The sequence below is a fragment of the Passer montanus genome, unplaced genomic scaffold (assembly GCF_014805655.1).
Source record: "Passer montanus isolate IOZ18808 unplaced genomic scaffold, ASM1480565v1 scaffold18, whole genome shotgun sequence".
Classification (NCBI taxonomy): Eukaryota; Metazoa; Chordata; class Aves; order Passeriformes; family Passeridae; genus Passer; species Passer montanus.
Window position 1 is genome coordinate 17,058,898 of NW_024365381.1, and position 18,831 is coordinate 17,077,728.

General features: G+C 39.7%; 1 protein-coding gene across 11 annotated transcripts in view; it reads left to right on the forward strand.

Annotated features, from left to right (window-relative positions):
- TTLL5 (tubulin tyrosine ligase like 5) overlaps window positions 1-18,831 on the forward strand; it is a 125,159-nt gene that overhangs the window by 40,632 nt on the left and 65,696 nt on the right. For all 11 annotated transcript variants that reach the window (XR_005627094.1, XR_005627096.1, XR_005627095.1 and 8 more), the window contains 12 exons: window positions 254-367; window positions 721-812; window positions 1,415-1,477; window positions 2,402-2,440; window positions 3,379-3,524; window positions 4,480-4,771; window positions 8,793-8,913; window positions 10,485-10,631; window positions 12,771-12,868; window positions 15,819-15,952; window positions 16,568-16,681; window positions 17,062-17,469. Coding sequence is in view for 8 of the 11 variants with exons in the window: in XM_039705368.1 (XP_039561302.1) it covers window positions 254-367; window positions 721-812; window positions 1,415-1,477; window positions 2,402-2,440; window positions 3,379-3,524; window positions 4,480-4,771; window positions 8,793-8,913; window positions 10,485-10,631; window positions 12,771-12,868; window positions 15,819-15,952; window positions 16,568-16,681; window positions 17,062-17,469 (1,768 nt within the window). In the remaining 3 variants the exon portion in view is untranslated. The remainder of the gene's footprint in view (window positions 1-253; window positions 368-720; window positions 813-1,414; window positions 1,478-2,401; window positions 2,441-3,378; window positions 3,525-4,479; window positions 4,772-8,792; window positions 8,914-10,484; window positions 10,632-12,770; window positions 12,869-15,818; window positions 15,953-16,567; window positions 16,682-17,061; window positions 17,470-18,831) is intronic.

Consider the following 18,831-nt stretch of genomic DNA (forward strand, 5'->3'; position numbering starts at 1 on the left):
TAGATTCTGGCAGTGATGCCTGAATTGTGCCTCCTGTGCTAAAATCTAAGAATCTGAGTACTCGCACTTAGTGACGTCTGGGCTGTATACTCTGTATACAACAGCTGGGGTGTGGAATTGTGAATTCTGGCTGTAGTGCTCTGAAGCGTAGATCCTGCTGGGAATGGGGTCCTGGAATTTGAATGTAATTTTTTTTAATATGAAAATTGAGAGAGGAGGAAAAAAAAAATCTGGATTCCCACTGTCTCTACAGCGTACCCGTCCTCTGTCTGCCAGCAATGCTGAAGTTAAAAGCTCGATGCCCTTAGGCAGAGAAAAGGCAGCAGGAAGGCACAGCAGCTCTATGCTAGGCCTCTCTATGGAGGAGGTAAGGAAGTTATTAAATAGCTTTTATTTACCTTGGCTTGTATGTGGGGTTATTTGCTCAACAAATAGTAAGTCCATGTAAATGAAAGATGTGACAGAAGAAGAGTAATTTTTTGAAACAGAATTTTAAGTTTTACTGCTGGTATTGCCCTTGCCAAGCAGAGATGTGCTTGAAGCAGTGATAGACTTCTTCAGAATTTAAATGCAAGACAAAATTCCTTAAGGATGTCATTATCTACTCACTACATTTGCAGGCTGAATAGTCTTGTTTTCTGAAATTCAGAGATTTTTGGAAGGTTTGTTTTTCATTGTTATCTATTTTGCTGGCTATTCTGTATTTTTCTTCTTAATCAGATCAAAGTTCTTCGGCGAGTGAGAGAGGAAAATGAGCGGAGAGGAGGCTTCATCCGGATATTCCCTACCCCATTAACATGGGACCTTTATGGGTAAGAATAAAAATGTGATAGGATGGCAGTGATGCGCTGTGTCGAGGGATATTCTATGTTAGATATGTGTAGATCAGCTATCTTGGCATTTAAAAAGATGTATTAAAAGTTTTGGCAAAGTTTATTTCAGCCTTAAATGGTCTTTTTTCTGATCCCTTGTTTTTATCAACTGCTGCTTTGCGTAACTGCACCCAATGGAAAGCTCTTGGACATTATTTCTGGTATTGCTTTTCTGTTAGCAAAAATCTGAAAGGAAGACACTTTTATTCTGTCTACTTTTACATCCTCAAGCTGCACACTGTGTATCTTGTCATTAGGCCATAAATGCCATATAGGACTCACTCCTTCTGAAAGTTATACTATATTACAGTTTTCTACATTTATTCTTTCCAGTCTGTAATGTTTTCTCCATCCCTTGCATCACCAGGAACTTCAGCTAAGAAATGATAGCTCTCGTCCTTTCATCTTTTCTGTTGTGGTGTAGCATGTTGACTGAATCCACTTCTAGGATATTTTTTAGAGGCCATTTATTTCTGCATTGTAGTGCCTTTCATTGAGTTGAGCTCTGTCTTGATAATCCTGTTTCTTTTTTTTTCCCCTAGATCTTTTCTAGAGCACAAGACATCAATGAACTACATGCTGGCTACACATCTGTTCAAGGACAGGTAGAAAGCTTCTCTGTTTGGGAGAGAGGTAAAGGGCACAAACAGTACAAAAAGGATTGATTCCTCACTTATCCAATGTTATAAACACAAATCTGAGATTTATAGGAGTAGTGATAATTGTGCATCTCTTCTCTAGTGTGCCATTGATTGTTGGTCATACATATGTGTTTCCCTTCTGAAACCAAGGGCAAAAAGGACAGTACTCAAAAGGCATGGGAATCATTGGAGTACTAATATTACTATAGACATGAAAAAACTTCAAGCTCTTAGGTTTCTCTGTGAGGGCATTATAGGTGGTCCTGGCTTACCTTTTTTTTCAAATTTGGAATTGCATTAAGACTTGTCTTCATGTACAGTAAGCCCTGAAATTGACTTCTCCAGCGGTTTAGTATCTCTGTCTTGACCTGTGCAATCATGATTTGATAATTCTTTTTCTGGGTTGTGGTTGGATGGTTGGGACAGTTCATGCCATTAGCTGAGCTTCCACTGAGTTGTATGCAGTGCCTTTCACTATGTGTTTAATGCCCTTCCTTCTCAGCAACTCTTCTTGTGCAAATTTGAGATCCACTAGGAAGTAACTACCAAGTAAAGACAAGGTGTCTGAGAAAGGAGACAATATTTACAGAAGCTCTTCCTGCATCAGTGCTGTACCATTTTTTTTCTTTGTGTATGTTCAGGGATGTGTCTAAAGAGTAGTTCTAAATAATGCCTTCTCCAGCTTAAGCAGACAAATGCAAGCATCAGTTGCAGTACAGCTGCTCATGGCTCCTCTTTTGGAGCCTTTTTTTTTTCTTCTTTAAGATAGAACTCACAAGTAATTCTGTAAATATGGTCTTTCCATTGCACATGTGAAAGACTAGAGAGGATTTTTAATCAAGGCTGATCCAGTATGGAGAGTAATTTTTGACCTTTTTCTCTTTGTAGGAGCAAGATGAAAAGAGAGTTCATCACTGGGAGATCCCGGTAAATAGCTTCTTAATTAATTAATTTGTGCTCTGTAGGATTTATTCTAAATTTAGATTTCCTTAGCTTCATCTTTCAAGTTGTGAGTCAACACCTTTTCTAAGTGAAATCCATGAAAAATAATTTTAGAAACATACAGGGAAAAAAGAATATACCCACATGTGGAGAGCTCCTGTTTTCATTGGACCTTAAAATTTCTCCTCATATGCTTCTCACTTTGGTATTCCTACCATATTGATAAACCTCATCATTGAGCTCTCTCAAAAGATCTTGTAATGCACAAGGGTTTTGGATTTCATTTTCTCATATATTCACTTTGTTAGAACTAAAAAGATAAATTAAACAGTAAGTGTTTTTTGTGCTTGTTTCCACTAATATCATAGGGGGCACTTTTCTGGATTTTTGTGCACTGGCAGAAAACTATTACTTTTGTATGTTTCCCTTCTGGAATCTGGCAGGGCTCCTCATCCCTTGACTTGAGTAGAACTTGTAGAAAGTTTGGCATTTTCCACTTTTATAATGTTAAAATTCTTATATCTGATCAGTGAAGAACAAACTGTCTACATAAATGGTTCAGACAACTGGATTCATGTCAATGTGCTTTCTTTCCATTCCCCTTTGTTCTTTTGTATTCTTGCCATGTCCTCTGTTAATTGTGCCCTGAGCTCTTGCATAATGGGCAGATGCTGCTCAGTCATGAAAGCATGGCACTAGGTGAGTGTGTCTTGGGGTTTGAGGAGTGATGTTCTGTGAAGTATGTGCAAGACTCTCTTCAAACATTTACAGGCTTAAGTAGAGCAGAGTTAGACTGATGGTAAATATTTCTTGCTTGTATCAGCAAGAATGTTTCTTGACGTTTAATCAACTAGGTCTCGTGTGTTATCAGGGAGAGAAAGGCAAAGGGAAACTGAGGGATATCTGTGTACTGTGCTTCCCAGAGCAGGTCTCCATGGAAGGCCGGATATGAGGATGGAAGCTGTGGGCTCTCATGCTCTCTTTTATGAGAGGAAGCTCGTTTCACTGGAGTTACGGAAGCGTCGGCGGTACCATGGCAAGGTTGGAGCAGCACAGACAAGATCATCAGGTATGCATGGCTAGGGTTTTAAATAAGCAGCTGGTAAAAAAAGTAACCAAAGGACTTTTTCATTTGAAATGTGTGTGAATGGGGTTGTTCAGTTTCGAATGTTTATAGTTTTCAGTTCATCTAGTTCTGAGCTTCTTGTTCAGTGCCTTGAATTTCATTCCCACCTTCCCACACCCCCATGTATATGATTAAAGGTAATCAGTGCTTACTTGGAGATGAGCTTGTTTGTTGCATTTTGGGCAAAGAATTTAACAGTATGTGTGCCTCTGTAATTCTTCAGCTTTTCAGAGAAAGATGGGACCTTTCTGACTGATTCTCCTAGACAGCTGTGACTCTTAAGCTGTTGGGAGCAGAAATCTTTGTCCAAGCTGGTGTTGGAAAAACTTAAAGGGGAACAGAGGTGAATAATCCCCACAAGTGGCTGTTCCTGCCTTTATTTAAACTCTTTGTAATAGCTGTGTGATACTGACTGCAGTAGGAGAGATTGGATATTATAAGATGATTTTTGCTGCTGTGTTAAGGTATATGATCTTTATTGGCACATGTGGAAGTTTAGATTTTGTAGCTTTGCTTTATTTGACACACAACGTACAAAAATTTGTGTGTGTATGTATATCAAATATGGGTGTAGATATGTCAGTATGTATGTAAGAATCAGGATAAAAAGATAGGAAAATGTCTTTGCCTCTTTGATTTTGTGTGGGCATTCTTTTTTCATTTGTAAGGTTAAAACAAGAATCTTGGTGTTCTTCTCTGTTCTGTAATACTGGGAAAATGGGCTTCTCAACTGATGCATAAGCTGAAAGACAGAATAATATAGAACAGTCATACTTAAGATGGTGTTCTGTCCTTCTAGCAGAAAAGTTATGGGGTAAACCAAAGGGTATAAGCAGTAGAACATTCCTCTCCACTTTTTTTTTGTAAATCAGCATAAGTGATTTCTCCTCTACTACAGGCACATCAGAACCAACAAAGCTGTCCCTCAAGTCAGACATGGAAGGTGAGGAGGAAGAGGAGTTGGATGAGGATGAGGATGAAGAGGTAGATAGAAGTGTTTGCTCTCTTTCGGACACCCAGGTGAAAAGCAAGCCAAAGCTCTCTGACTCTGTGACAACTCCTTGTAAGAAGAGGTTACCAAAAAAACACAACAAGAAGACTGGAGATGGAGAAAAGCTGTTTCTGAAAAAGCAAGCCTCAGAATCTCAGTTTAACTTGCTTCAGATTCTTCAAAATCAAGGAAACTTGAGGTGGGAGTTTACTGTGTATTGTCTCTAGTTTTGACTTGAAGCTAATATGAGTTAAAATATGGAGGATGCAAGTTATGAATGTGAGGGGATAAGAAGACCCTAGAAAAGGGGCCTTGATTTTTGTCTAGCTGTGGGCTGCCTTAACATGTTGTTGGCAGAGAAGGGAGACCATTGCAAGGTCTGACAGTTTACCTGAGTGCCTGACCTGTTGGATCAGTGTAAATCATGACCCTATGGTTTCCATTTCTGTTCTTTAATCTGATGATGTAAGCTGTTCTTTGTCAGCTCAGACTTCTAAAATGCCTCTTTGCCTTAATGGAGGTTGCCTGCTACTGAATTCTAAATTTTTTCTTCTCATTCTTTGCATTTGCCAAGAAGTGGTTATAAACATATGCTAAATTATCCAGGAAGAGTTGGATTGGAATGTATCAGTGCTGTCTCTCCATAAAGTTAGTTTTCTCATTTTGTACTTTTATTTTGGATGATAGAATTTTTACCTCTGGTAGTAGTCTTTGCTCAGGGTCATTGCCTTCTGAGAACAAAATTAGGAAGTAATTTGAGAGTGACAAATTACCGAAACATCTCATTGCATGTTGTTGAGTAGGACGGTGTGGAATAGAGTGTGTTCTGATGCATGACTCTTGCTTGGAAAAAAGAGATGTGCTGGAGGAGATTCTATAGAAAAACACCAAGCAAGGTTTTAAACAGATATTTTGAAATATGATCCTCCCCTTGAATGCGGGTTGCAAAACTGTCTAATTGCAGATGGACAGCAAGTACCAAAAAAAAGGATGGTCATATATATCTGTGTAGGAAGAATTTACATCTTCTAGACAAGAAGCAGCATTATGTTTTCTGTGAAAAATGTCCAAAGGTAGAGAAAATGTTTCTTGTTGTTGCTTTCTTAGTTTCGTTTCTGGGAGAAGCTATGAATTATTCAATGGCTTTGGGGATTGTTCTGATGTCTATTTATGGCAAGGACATTGGCTGCTGTGACAGGGAAGATTCTGAAACCTCTTTTGAGGATAAACATAGCAATGCTGTGTCTATATCCACTTATATATAGAACTGACTCCTGCCGAGAACATAAGCTCTGTCTGATGTTCCTGGCAGAGTCTTGCTCAGCACCCAGCACTGCTGGGATTCCCCACAGAAGGGTATAAGGCTTGTGGTGACCTCTTGTTCTGAGGTTGTGCTGGGCTTGGCCCCATCTGGTGTGTCATTGATGTAAGCTTTGCTTATGGGCTCAACAGGCAGAGGAGCTGAAGTAATAAAATTTTCATCCAAGAGAAACCAGGCCCATTCTAGTCAGTTTTTCTAAGTGGTAGGACTTCTCTCCTTTAGTCAGCCTGATGAGGAAATATCTGCCTTCCACATATTGGGTGTTACTGGTGAAGAAATGATGATCAAAGGAAACGTGTTCCTGCAACTGTGCCATTCTCAAGGAAGTAAAATGAAAAGGAAATTACTTTTTCCTGAATTTAAGGCCTCAGGTTTCAATATCACCCCCACAAAAGTAGAGGCAGTGTTAAACAAAAGCCTTCTGTAGTTTTTGTCATGGAAGTATCAGGTGCAAGCCAAGACCTGTATTGTGCTGATGTTGATAATGGGGGCTCCTTATCAAGCACAAATATTGAACTGGTCATGAGATGTTGAGTTGTACCTACACCAAACCTGACAGCTCTTAAAAAGCTGAGGTGAGAGCTTTTTCTGATACAGGGTGGCCTGATGTAGAGAGTATCAGTTCTCAGCATGGATTCACAGAGTTCTCCCAATGTTCCACACATGTAGAAAGAAAAGGTAGATGCAGTGATTAGTAGCATACAGAGCTCAGAGCTGGTACAAGGCCTGCTGTGCATTCTGGAGTTCACTGAAGTTCCTGGAAGACAGAAACAGGTATTTTCATCATGTTTTAGTTGCTGCAGTATAGCTATTAACAGAGCTTACTGTTAGCTTGAGACTCTTGTGCACTTTTCGTTGGCTTAGCCCCTCTTTGGCCCTGTGTGACCTTTCAGAAGCATCAAAAGTTGATGATTAAGCTGATACATGGGTATTTCCAATGTATTTTATTTGAACTTCAATTCTTAACCTCAATGGATGCATTGATCTCTATCAGTGTTGCTATAGTATGTTTTCTGTGTAACACTGAAACATAATGTTCCTGAGATTTTCAGGCCTATCAACCAGAAAGACTTAATTGCTGCACAGTTTTTAATAGCATTTCAGGGACTCGTGTACCTGGAGTCATAAGGACCATAAAAGTGCCTGAAAATATTTGTAAGAAGCAGAATACAAGTAGAAAAAATATGGTGAGGTTCCTCAGGAATTAGTCTGAAGCTGATTATATAATCAATTCAGGAATGACACAAAATGTACAAATATGCTAATGAAATTTGCTGATGAAAAATGTTTGAGTTATTACCATGAGAAAAAAGTAGCAGACTACATATGAGAAACTGGATGACCTTGAGGATATAAATAGTATAACTAGGATGAAATTCAGTAGCACAAAGTACAGTGGGATGCTTATAAGAACTAATAATTTACACCAGAAGTTCTGTCAGCTGGGTGTTCATCAACTAGAAATTAATTGTAAAGAAAAATATCTTGCATGCTGGTTGATCAGAGGAAGTTTGTGAAGTCCTAGCTCATGCATGCATGACAACACCAAATGTGTTCCAGGGCTTATCACTTGACATACTTCTGAGACTTCATGTGGAGTATTGTATCACCCATATTCATGGAAGGCAAATTTTGAGTGCAACACAGGTGGAGGTTAGCTGCTGGTCTCATCATGTCACCATTGTGGGTGCTTTGTTAGAAAAAGATGACACTGGCAGATGTGGATAGATCACACTAATAAAATGAAAACTATGAAAGGATGTAACTCTGTTAACCAAGACATTCAAGGTGGGAGACCCATCAGGGATTATATTTAAGATACAGGACAATGTAAGAAAAACCAATTATAAGCTGCTCATAAGTGAAGCTAGGCTTGGTAGTAAGAAGAGGTTCCTATTTATTAGAACAGTAAGTTCTGGAATAATATTTCAGGAAAGTAATGGGTTCAAAACTTTAGTTTGTTTAAGATGAAACTTAAAATTCTACAGAACATATTAGGACACTTCCTGTGGTAGAAAGGGAAATGTGTTGCTGGCACTAAAGCCAGTCAGCTGCTATATCCTTATAGAAAGCTTCTAGCAACTGTGGGGAAAACTATGAGGAAGAGCAGAAGCTGGGAGAGCAGGATGTTTGAGGATAAGGTTTAGACCAAGAGGACAATGAACAGAATTAGGCAGAGCTTTCAGCAATTTCTCTCACAACAGATCCTATACTAAAGAGGTTACTATTGTGAGGGAATGGGAAGATATGTGTCCCTCCCAGTCCTCTCCTCAGTTCATGCTTACAGCTTCCCAACATGTTCAGCCAGCTGCACAGCAGATTTTGCTGATGTTCCTTCATTCCTCAGTGGTGCCTTGCTCAATGAAATTTGGCTTGTATCCTGAGCTAGCAGGGGAAGAGCTCACTTTCACAGATTTAATTCTTTCATTTCCATTGGGAATTACAGGGCCTTTGTTGTAACTCTGGCACCAGTACCAAGCCCTTTGTTTATTTTATGGTCTGTTGTTGTGGTGTTCAAAATGTTTGTGAAAACAGAGGCCCAGTAGAGCCTTGAATTTGTTTTAAAAATACAGTTTTGCTGATGTCCATGTTACTGGCTTTTAGAGGGGAGTAACCAAGGCTGTAAAAAGCAGGAAGAACATTCTATTTTTAGAATTTATCTTAGAGAGTATCTACTGTCTTTTGTATCTCCTGCAATATCTATCACCCTGTCTTGGTGAACTGAAGGTCTGCTTGAAAATGCTGATGGGGTGAAGGGGTCCCGCTCTCTTTGAGCCTCAGCATTAGTGCACTTAGGAAGTCCTTGCTGACTGTACTTTGGTTCATAAGCTGTGCCTGACTGCTGTAACTCTTCCCATTCCTATTCTGAAGTTAACTGATTGATTCTTTTTGTCCTCAGCAAAGTACAAGCTCGTACAGCTTTCTCTGCCTATCTACGGCACGTTCAGCTCCGACTGATGAAGGAGGCTGGCGAACAGATCCAGAATCCTGCCTGGGCTGCCAAAGAGGATGAACAAATGGTAAGAAACTTTGTGTTGGCCAGACTGAGAAGCCAAGTTGGAATCTACCTTGAGAGTTTTGAAGTCAGTTCTCACCCTTGCAAGTACAGAAGTCCAACTGAGATGATGGTTGTTCATCTTTGTCTAGGTGCCAGTGCTGTATTTTTAATGGACTGATGAGGTAGGACTGCTAAATGACCTCAGAGCAATGATAGGAGCTCTTAATGACTGGGCTCTGTTGACATTCAAGCTGCTCAGATCTTGTGTTGGTTTTCCTTCACTGATTCCTGAGCTTACCTGCTCTTGAATTCTTTAGAAGATTCTTTAAGAGTACTTGTCAGGATCTGGTTTGTGCTGGATTAAGCAAAGCACTCATCTACTCAAATGGAGCGGGTACCCACTGAAGCTTTTTCTCTTACGTGCTGTTGCAATATATCCAGACATCTGTGTTAATGAATCTTATTTACATTCTAGATAGAGGAAATTAAAGTAAAAGCCACGGAGAAAAGAAAATGAAAGTGATGGACTTTCCTAGGCAGTATTTTGAAGTCCTGTGTTTGATATGTATGCATTTTAAAAAGCGCAGCAATCCCAGATCCTTTCACAAACCTTCTTAAAAGAGCTTTGTACAGTAGGCTCTTGAGCTTTCTGCACATATTCTGAGTGTGTGTTGCAGGGAAACAGCGAATGTAGTTCAGAGATAAAATTGTGTGTCAAGAATAATCATTCAACTCAGTGGAAAATGTTACCTCTGCTCTTTCCAAGTGGAAATTAAAACGGGCTTTTTGAGAGTCACTTTGTCTGCTGTACTGTAAAGAATAATGTTTAAAATAACAGATCAAACCAGCCTGGAGTAATGGCAGTGAGAGGCGAGCTGTGAAATCCAATATTGGCTGTGAGGCTGCTCATTTATGCATTAGCAGAGCTCCTAAGCAAAAGCAAATCCAGAGGCGAGACAGAAAGGGTTCAAAACACCCACAGGATGCATCTTGTCTTAGGGTCTGCCTTGCTGTATGTTTCCCTCACCAGAGGTCAAACAGACATGGTGAGGGACTGGAATTACATGGCTGTAGATGTAGACATCTAGTGCTGTGGAGAGGATGTGGCAATAGTATGTAGATGAGAGATGATGAAATGGGGCTATCCACTGTAGTGGAGATATCTGACCAAGATCCCCTTTCCTGTGGTACTGCTGAGAGAGTTTTATGTCAGTGCACTTTTCCACAGGCCTTCCTTAGCATGTTGCAGGTGGGTTTTTGGAAACATTCTCCTAATGTACTGGACTTCACAGGTGTGTCACTGCATTTTGCTGATCGGTTGATCTGCCATGCTTTTGAGACAAACGCTTTCTAAGTGTTTAGAATTCTGACTCGCTTCAGGCAAGATACACCACTGTTTTTCCTCCCCTACATTGGATTTATAGGGCTGTATTAAAAGTGCATATTGCAGAACGATTTTGCCTGCCAGTTTCAGCTCATTTTCACGGGATAGTGTGTTTAGTTCCTGCCAGTCCTTGGCTGCTCTAGTATCTCTATTCTCTTCCCCCCACACCTTGCAGATAGCACGTTGTTAACTCCATCTCTTGCTTGCAGGACCTCATCATCCGCTTTCTGAAGCGAGCTGCCAGCAACCTGCGTCCGTCTCTGAGGCTGCTGCTCCCCAGCCGCCACATTGGACTGACGGATCGGCGCCGCATCCTGGCTCGCCAGCTGGGAGAGTTCATCATCTCCTACAACAAGGTGACTTGTTTTTAAAATTATTTTGTTGGTTCCTCTTTTCTTCTTATAAAGTGTTTTGTGAAGGCTGTTTAAAGGCACTCTTCTGCTATTTGCATGATCTGCTTGCAGCTGTGCATCCAACAATGGTACTCTGTTGAAATTGTCAGATAGACAACAATATTATTACATAATATGTGCAGGCCAGTAATTATGTGCATAAAAACAAGTGCTGAAATGAAGTGGAATTTAACTGGCAGTGTACTTTTTCTTTGCCTTGTCCTTGATTCTAATTCTTTGTAATGCCTCTTCCCACTTCTTATTTTTATGGGATTTCTTTAAATATATTTGGTTTTATACAGAACAGCATGAATATGTATTTTACTATTTACTTGGTATACTGAGGGACTGCTAGATATCTATAGTAATGTACTCTGCACACAAAGTGTAAAGGAGTTGTGGGTCCTAATTTAAATAATTTTCACATCTTTAGATGTAGGTGGTGCTGTTCTTAGCTTAGTGGTTTCAATCTAATCTTCGTCCTGCAAGGACAGCTTCCCCTTTCCTTTGCCCCCTAGCATTTTTTCAGTGTTAGAACAAGGGTAATTGAAATTCAGCTTTCAGAGGCAGCTGCTAGAGGCCTTCAAGCTTCTACTCGTTAGGAGAGGATGTTCACTTACATTGCCTTGTCAGAACTGACATCTGGTAACTTGATCTGTCTAATCAAGGTTGGTATTGAACCAAGTCTGTTTCAGGGAGTGCCTTGTATGCCTAATGCTCACTGAAGTACTCTGTTAGGAGGAACCACAAAGCACTTGGGTGGCTCTGTGGTGAGTGAAGAATGCAGCTGCTTTGGATATAATTTCCACTCAAATTGTATTCAAACATTAGAATTTTCTGCTAACTCTTGAGTAAATTCACAAAATAAAGCTGTGTAATTGGTAATAAATCAGTGCATAAACATATTTTCTCAGTTAAAACAAGTGAGAACATATCACTTGAGGTTTCAGGGCATCTGTGTTTAAGTCTTTGAGAAACTGTTAGGCTGTGAGGTTTTTTGATTTCTGATTCCAACATATAGACTTGTTTCATTGACTGTTAACTCCAGATTTAATAGGGACTCCTGCTTGCCATTTTATATCATCTATAATGACACAGAAGAATACAGCTCCAGCAAATTAAATAAAACCGATCATATGCTATCCAGACATTTACTTAAGTAATAAAGGGTAAAGATGTCTCAAGCTGGCTTTTTCTTCCCTGTCTTGAATTATGTTTCAAAAGATATATCTGACCCTCTTTTCCTGGGAATGGTCAGGGTAACAGCAGGAAGAAATGAAGTGGAGGTCAAGTCTGGTCAGATAAAGCTTTTAAGCTGGTACTGGTATTTCAGACAAGTCTGAAGGTTTTTCTAATGAACAAATATGTTTGTATCAATCCAACCTCTAGTGCCATCTTGTTCTACTGATGTAAAATAGACCGTTTGTATCTGAAAACTTGCTCCCATTTTCACTCGCAAAGGCTTACCATTTATTCCAGTATATTTTTGTGTGTAAGCACATTTGTTGTATGCTGTACTGTTTTACTTTCTTAGTCTTTTCTGAAACAGTGGGGTTTGGGTATGTGTGTAAGCCCTCAGCAATTTGCTGCTTTACAAAAGAAATTTAACTTAAGAGAACTACTGGTTTATGGTAGAAAATCTGTTGATTTTCCTACAGACATCCTTTAGTTTCTTTAAGATTTATTTTATAATTTTTCCCACCTTCTGTCTGTTTACTTCTGGGACAAATACACAAAAGCTGTTTGGAGGAGCTCTGTGGCAGAAACAACAGAGTGGAGAGGTGACCTAATATCTGTAAAGAATGATATTACTTTTTTTTTCCCTTCCATACTTCCTTATGTTTTAGCAAAGAGTGTAGTTGAAGGAACAGCACACATTTCTGAAGACTTGACCTTTTCTCAGCAAATCAATTGCGTCAGGTGGAGGAATGGACTTTAGTGTATGCTTAGGGTGCTGTCTCTGGGACTTGCCATATTTATTGATGTTGTTGCATGTAGCAATGTTCTTTTTTTCTTAGATCCTATGGAATTGGGTTTTGTATTCTGGGAGCTGCAGCTATGCCATGGAACATAGAGACACTTACTGATACTGCTTCTTAACAGGAAACAGAGCTGATGGTTCAGAAACAATCAAAAAAGAAACAGGAAGAGGAGGTGGGAGTGAATCCTGAAGATTTTCAGAACTTCATTTCCAGAGCAAGGTAGGAATAGATTTTATTCCCCTTGATAAATGATCTCTCAGCCTTGAAGCATTGTTCTAAAGATGATTTGATTGATCTAAAGCCTCTACGTACCTTTATTAACTGTAGGACCTGTTCCTGCTGAGGGACAGAGAGCTTGTCTTCTCTTGTCTTTCCAGCAACCAAACACTTGTAACATCAGCATCTGGTGCATAGGGAAGAACATACAATAGATGTTTTGACCATTAAGTAACTTCCCAAAGGACAGCAGTGATTGCCCTGGCCTGTGTAAATTTCAAACTGCTGCTGGTGAGTTAATGGTTTCCTCTCCTGTGATGCTGGACTAAATAAGGCAGTACTTCAGAAGGAGAATGAAACCAGAACTACTGCTCAGATGATATTGAGCTGCTGTGGTTGAACAGTTGTTACAGCTCTGACTCAAGTTTCTGCTCTCAGAAGCAAATCTCATGCTTGGTGCCTCTCTTAAGGAATTTTCCAGGTCTGGATTTTCTGAGACAAGGAAGGGAGTTAGGCCTCTTATTTGGCCTGCTGAGGCAGTTCAGTGCAAGCAGTTACTTTCACAATGGAAAAGCAGCATTTTCTATCACTGCACTTTATCTTCTTTAAACTTAAAAAAGTCTGGTAAGAAAGATATTTTGAAAATAATAAAGTATTCCTTAGGGCTTGTAGCATTGTATGAAAAACAATGGTATTGCAACTATCTGACTATGGAGAGATCTGAAATTGTTCAGTGAACCACAATTATATTTTCAAAATCTCTGATTCTTGAGAACAAAGAGCCATTCCTCTTGATTCCATTATTTGGTCAATGTATGTATGACATGCCTGTATAGGCAAGAACCCCTGTCAATATCTGGGCAGAGTTTACTTGCCTTTTCAATGCCCATCTTTTTTTTTCAGTGAAGATTGATGGTCGCTTCTTTTGCATGACTGCTTATTGGTTTTTTTTCTTTTTCTGTTTGAATAGCACTGCACTAATAGTGAATGATTAGAAGTGGGTGGTAGCTGAAGCATCCTAAGTAAGTTCAGGTGGTTTCACAGTCTTATCTTGATACATTCTTATAAAAACAAGTATTTTACCTTTTGCTGATATAATTGGTGGTGTCATTACTGCAACAGATTTACAGGATTGCAGAAAAATCTTCAAATAAAGATGCCTGACTACCATACACCATAGGATCTACTGCTCTTGCTAGAAATGCATGTTATGTGGGCCTGAGCTTTTGGTTCTCTGAACATTCTGGCCATAAAATATCTCTTGTGTCCTAGGCAAGTAGTTTTCCTTGTTGCAACAGAAAGGTTAAGTTATAGCTGCATGGGACAGAGCTTCAAATTCTTCTGTTTTCATGTTATTGGCTACCATACCATTATGGCCTGATGCACAGTCTAGACTGGGGCTGGAGATTTTTGCTGGGTTGTCTGATTTTCCTTGTTGCAACAGAAATGTTAAGTTATAGCTGCATGGGACAGAGCTTCCATGCCATCATGGCCTGATGCACAGTCTAGACTGAGGCTGGAGATTTTTGCTGGGTTGTCTGACTGAGTGATATAGAATAGTTTGCCAGTGATCAGACAATTTCTAGGGATGATCTTTCTGCTTCTTCTGAAGTATGAGGTGTGTTTGAAAACTCTCATATCTGACACTACTTGCCATGGTGCTTCAAACTTAAATCAGTGAGCAGGTCATTTGTAGCCAAGCAAAGGGGATAGATTTCCACTTCATGTGATCATTCTGCAGTACAGTGAATGCAGCAGTGGAGAAAATGGTTAATCAATGTTGCTTCTTAATTGAGCTTGTGTCATTGATACTCCAACTTTGATATTACATGGATGTCATTGTGTTTAGTTGTACGTATGCTATGACCATTGATTTGAAACATTCTCAGTGCATTATAAAATCACATACATACTGGTAAATGCCCTTGAAAGCTTAAAGCACCTTTCCACACACAACTTCTCATTCTTGTAGTTTCTATTCTGGGAGAAAAAGTGAAAAGTGAAATTTGGATCTTCAGGACATGCTGCAAACTTCAGTGTATCAGCTTTAGACATGGTTTGTACCAAAGCTTAGGCTAGCTAATGCTAGTTAAAATTGTGATATTCAGAGGATATTTTGAAAGACTCTAACTGCTGCTCTCTTGCTTTATATTCAGGCGTTACATTTTCTTGTAGTGTTGCTGCCACTATCCTACTTGCTTAGGTGTTTGCCATGCCATACAGCTACTTGCTGATGCTGAGACAACACTGTAAACCAAAAGGAAAGCATGTTAGATACCAAACAACAAGAACTACATCTTGCACAAGCTCTAATAAGCATGTCCAAGTAACTGATACTGGTTTGGGACCAATAGGTGTTTAGGATATTGGGGCTGTCCCACTTTGTCCTTGTAAGGAAAATCAGAAACATATATAAGTTTTGTGAGTTTCACAAAAATATTGACTGTTCTGGTTGTCCTGCTAATTAACAAGCTTTTTTCTTCTTTCCTCTTCTCCCTCTGCTGCTGAACAGAAACTACTAATGGTGACTACAAAACAGAGGCTGAGCTGAGTTCTCTCATGAGAAAATAGCTTATTCTAAAGAGCACTTGCAGAAGATTGTCAAATTTAACTGTGAATGGAATCTCTCATGTTGAGCTAGTCTTCCCAGTTGTGTTCAAAATATTCACTTGCTCTTTATTTATCCTGGGAGGGCTCTTGAATGCCTGGAATTTCCTACTGCATAAGAAGATGGTATTTTAGTGGGAATCTCAGGTTTAACCAGGGCATGTTGTGTTCCTTCTGCTCTTACCCTGTAGAACTGAGCAAATCATTAGCTTGTCTACTGTCACCTTCTTTTTTTTTTGCCACTCCACTCTTCAGTTTCCTGATCGTTTATTTTCTTTGATTGTTAAGTGAGTGCAGAAAAGCTTAGTGTCCTCACTCTAGATTCCTTCTTCTCTCCTTATTGCAGTGAAAGTGACCTGGAGGAAGTACTGACATTTTACACACACAAAAACAAATCAGCAAGTGTCTTCCTAGGAGCAAAATCCACAGCCACAAAACACAGCAACAGCAGTCATCAGTTAGAGAAACAGCCTCAAGGTGGTAAGTTTTGCAGGCAGGTTCTGAGATGATGTTGCCCAGACAAATCTAGTTTAACTTAATTCTATGAAAAGAGAACAATCTCTGCACAATATTACTCAGGTTTTCTGAGGTTACATATATTTTTGGGTTTTTTTTTTCTTTTTTAGCTCAGTCTTATGTGAAGACTAGAGTAACTTCACTCCTGCCTTCTTTTCCTGAAGGGAAATGGGTTGAACTTAGACTGGTATTTACAAGGAACTAGATATCGTAGTTCATGACTGAAATGAGAATGTGCAAACTGAAGGCACTAAGAATTGAAATGAACAGAGAATCCTGAAATCAAAGTAAGGGATAAATGAAATCAAGATCTTAAATTTTGCTGCCTGCAGTGAGTGTATCTATTGGAGGGCAGAGACTGTATATTTGGGCCTAACTAGGCATTCCATGGAAGGGTGTGCCAGCCATATGTATCTAGCAGTCCATGCTACTATACGTGACACCATAATTGTCATCAATGAAGTTGTGTGGTCTACAGGAAGTATTAGCAATAAAGTCAATCACAACAAGGGTAAATTCTGCAGCATTGTTCTAGTGATTTGCTCTGTTCTACTTCCTAACTCTTTGATTTTGTTCTAGAGCCTCCTGAGATGGTAAAAAAAATAAAAGGCGATCACCCCAAAAGTTCAGTTGCAGATTCGTCTGCAGAAGGAGCACTAAAAGGCTGTAAACCCAAAGAAGCTAAATCAAGCTGTAAGTGAACTGACTTAAATAATCATTTAAAAAAATTGCCTGCATGCTATACTGTTTTTAATACTGTTTTAAACAAAGGTTGGAACCTTTGGGTTGAAACAGAAATCCAAATGCCCAGTTTGTACTTTTAAACACCAGAGAAGATGCTGTAAAGTAGGTAGTGGGAAAGAGTTAGCTGCCCCACCCTGGGGGGGTTGGTCTAGATATGGTAGGCTTTGAAAGGAGGGTATTTATCATGTAGAGCCTCTTCTTGTCTCTGATGGTAAATGAGGTTATTTTGACTTCAGTGGGTCTGAATATAGGCATTTGATGTATTGATATTATCAAAGGACCTAAAAAGCAGATTTTCCTTGTATAGAATGTTCATTATCTTTGTATAGTTCCAGAAGGACTCACCTGCTCCTCAAATGCCGAAGCAAAATTACCTCAGTGCAGCCCTCCTGGTGCTTCTTCCTCTGTTCCTGGTGCCACGTTCCAGAGAAGTACCAGTTCTTGGATGCCATCTCAGCCTGCAGCCTCTGAAAATCCAAAGGTGTCTGGTCAGCCTTCATTGCCGCCTCCTCCAGCTGGTCCCAGACTGATTCAGTCCCCACCCCCAGCACACTCCTTGCAGAGCACAGCTCCTGACAGCTCTTCTGTCCTCACAAACCCCGTGTCCAGTGAGACTTGTAGCCTTGCAGGGTTACATCGTCGTGCTGGTAACTACACCATCGGCCCATTCTCATCTTTTCAGAGAGCTGTTCAGATCTACAGCCAAAGATTGTCCCGAATACCCTCTGCAAAAGTAGGTGAGTGTTCAGGGATTCATAATAAACCGCTTGTTCAGTACAGTCTGCATAATTTCTATTGTGGAGTAGGTAGAAATTTTACATTTCCAGAATTGAGTCTTGTTAGATGGTGCTAAATTTCTTACAGAAAGCAGGAGCACAGGATGCAGCCCTTGTTAGGCAGGTGCCCTTTTATTGACCAAATGAACAGGCAATCATAGAATCATTTGGTTTGAAAAAGACCTTTCAGATCGCCAAGTCTAAGAATTAATACTACCAAGTCCAGCATTAACCAGGTCCCTAAGAGCTGCATTTACTGCATGTCTTTTAAATGTTTTTGTGACACAGCCTGTTCCAATGCTTGACAGCCCTTGTGGTGGAGAAATTTTTCCTAATATTCAGTCTAAGTCTTCCCTGGTATAACTTGAGGCCATCTCCTCTTGTCCTGTTTTTTGCTATTTGGGAAAGGAGGCTGATCCTTACCTCACAAAAACCTCTTCTCTGGTAGTTGTAGTGATAAGGTCTCCCCTCAGCCTTGTGCTTTGAACTTAGCCTTTGAACTTGTTCAAAAAGAGCTGTGAAACTAAGTATTGTATATTTTCTTTATTATGTTACTAATCTCATGTATCTTTAGTGGGTTTAATGTTGTTTTCATTAGCAGAAGTCCTGTCTCAGTCTGTGTGCTGTTCTTAGTTCTCTGGTTGTCTATCAAGCGTAGAAATCTTATAATGAAACCTCATAAGTGTTGAATACTTGAAGATGTGTCAAGACCTCCAGAAAAGAAGGATCTGAATGAATCATTACAATATCTCATTCTCTAGGGTGTTTTAGCACTGCCATATCCAAGGGTATCCCAAAACCAAGATTTAGAGATCTGTTATGCTGTCGTCAACTCATTTAAGCAATGCAGCTTTAAAGTGTAAAGAACCTGAAGCATAGTAGAAATTGTAGGCATTTGCATGCAGACTGTAATCTATTTGGAAACTTTTGGGAACCACATACAGGCTAACAGCTGTGATCCTGATAAAACTAAGGTTTTTTTGTATTTTGATGGTATTTATCTGTTCTAGGTTGTGTGTCAGGGTCAGCACATGTTTGCTAGGGTTGCTGTATATATATTGACAACCTCTCAAGCACTAAAATGTCTTACTTCCCAACTGAGTAGCTTACTTAGAGACTCATTTGTTTTTAAGGAAAAACTTTACAGATTTAGCTTGGGTAACAGCTGCCAATGTCTCTGGAATTGGGTGCCATTAGATACGTTGTAGTAAAGAGAATACAGGTTTGGAATTGCTACTTGTTCATTTGGGCAATACCCATGCAGAACAGGTGTATTCTGTATTCTTCCTGATGTCTTGCCTGCTTTTGTGTGTCTGTGATCAG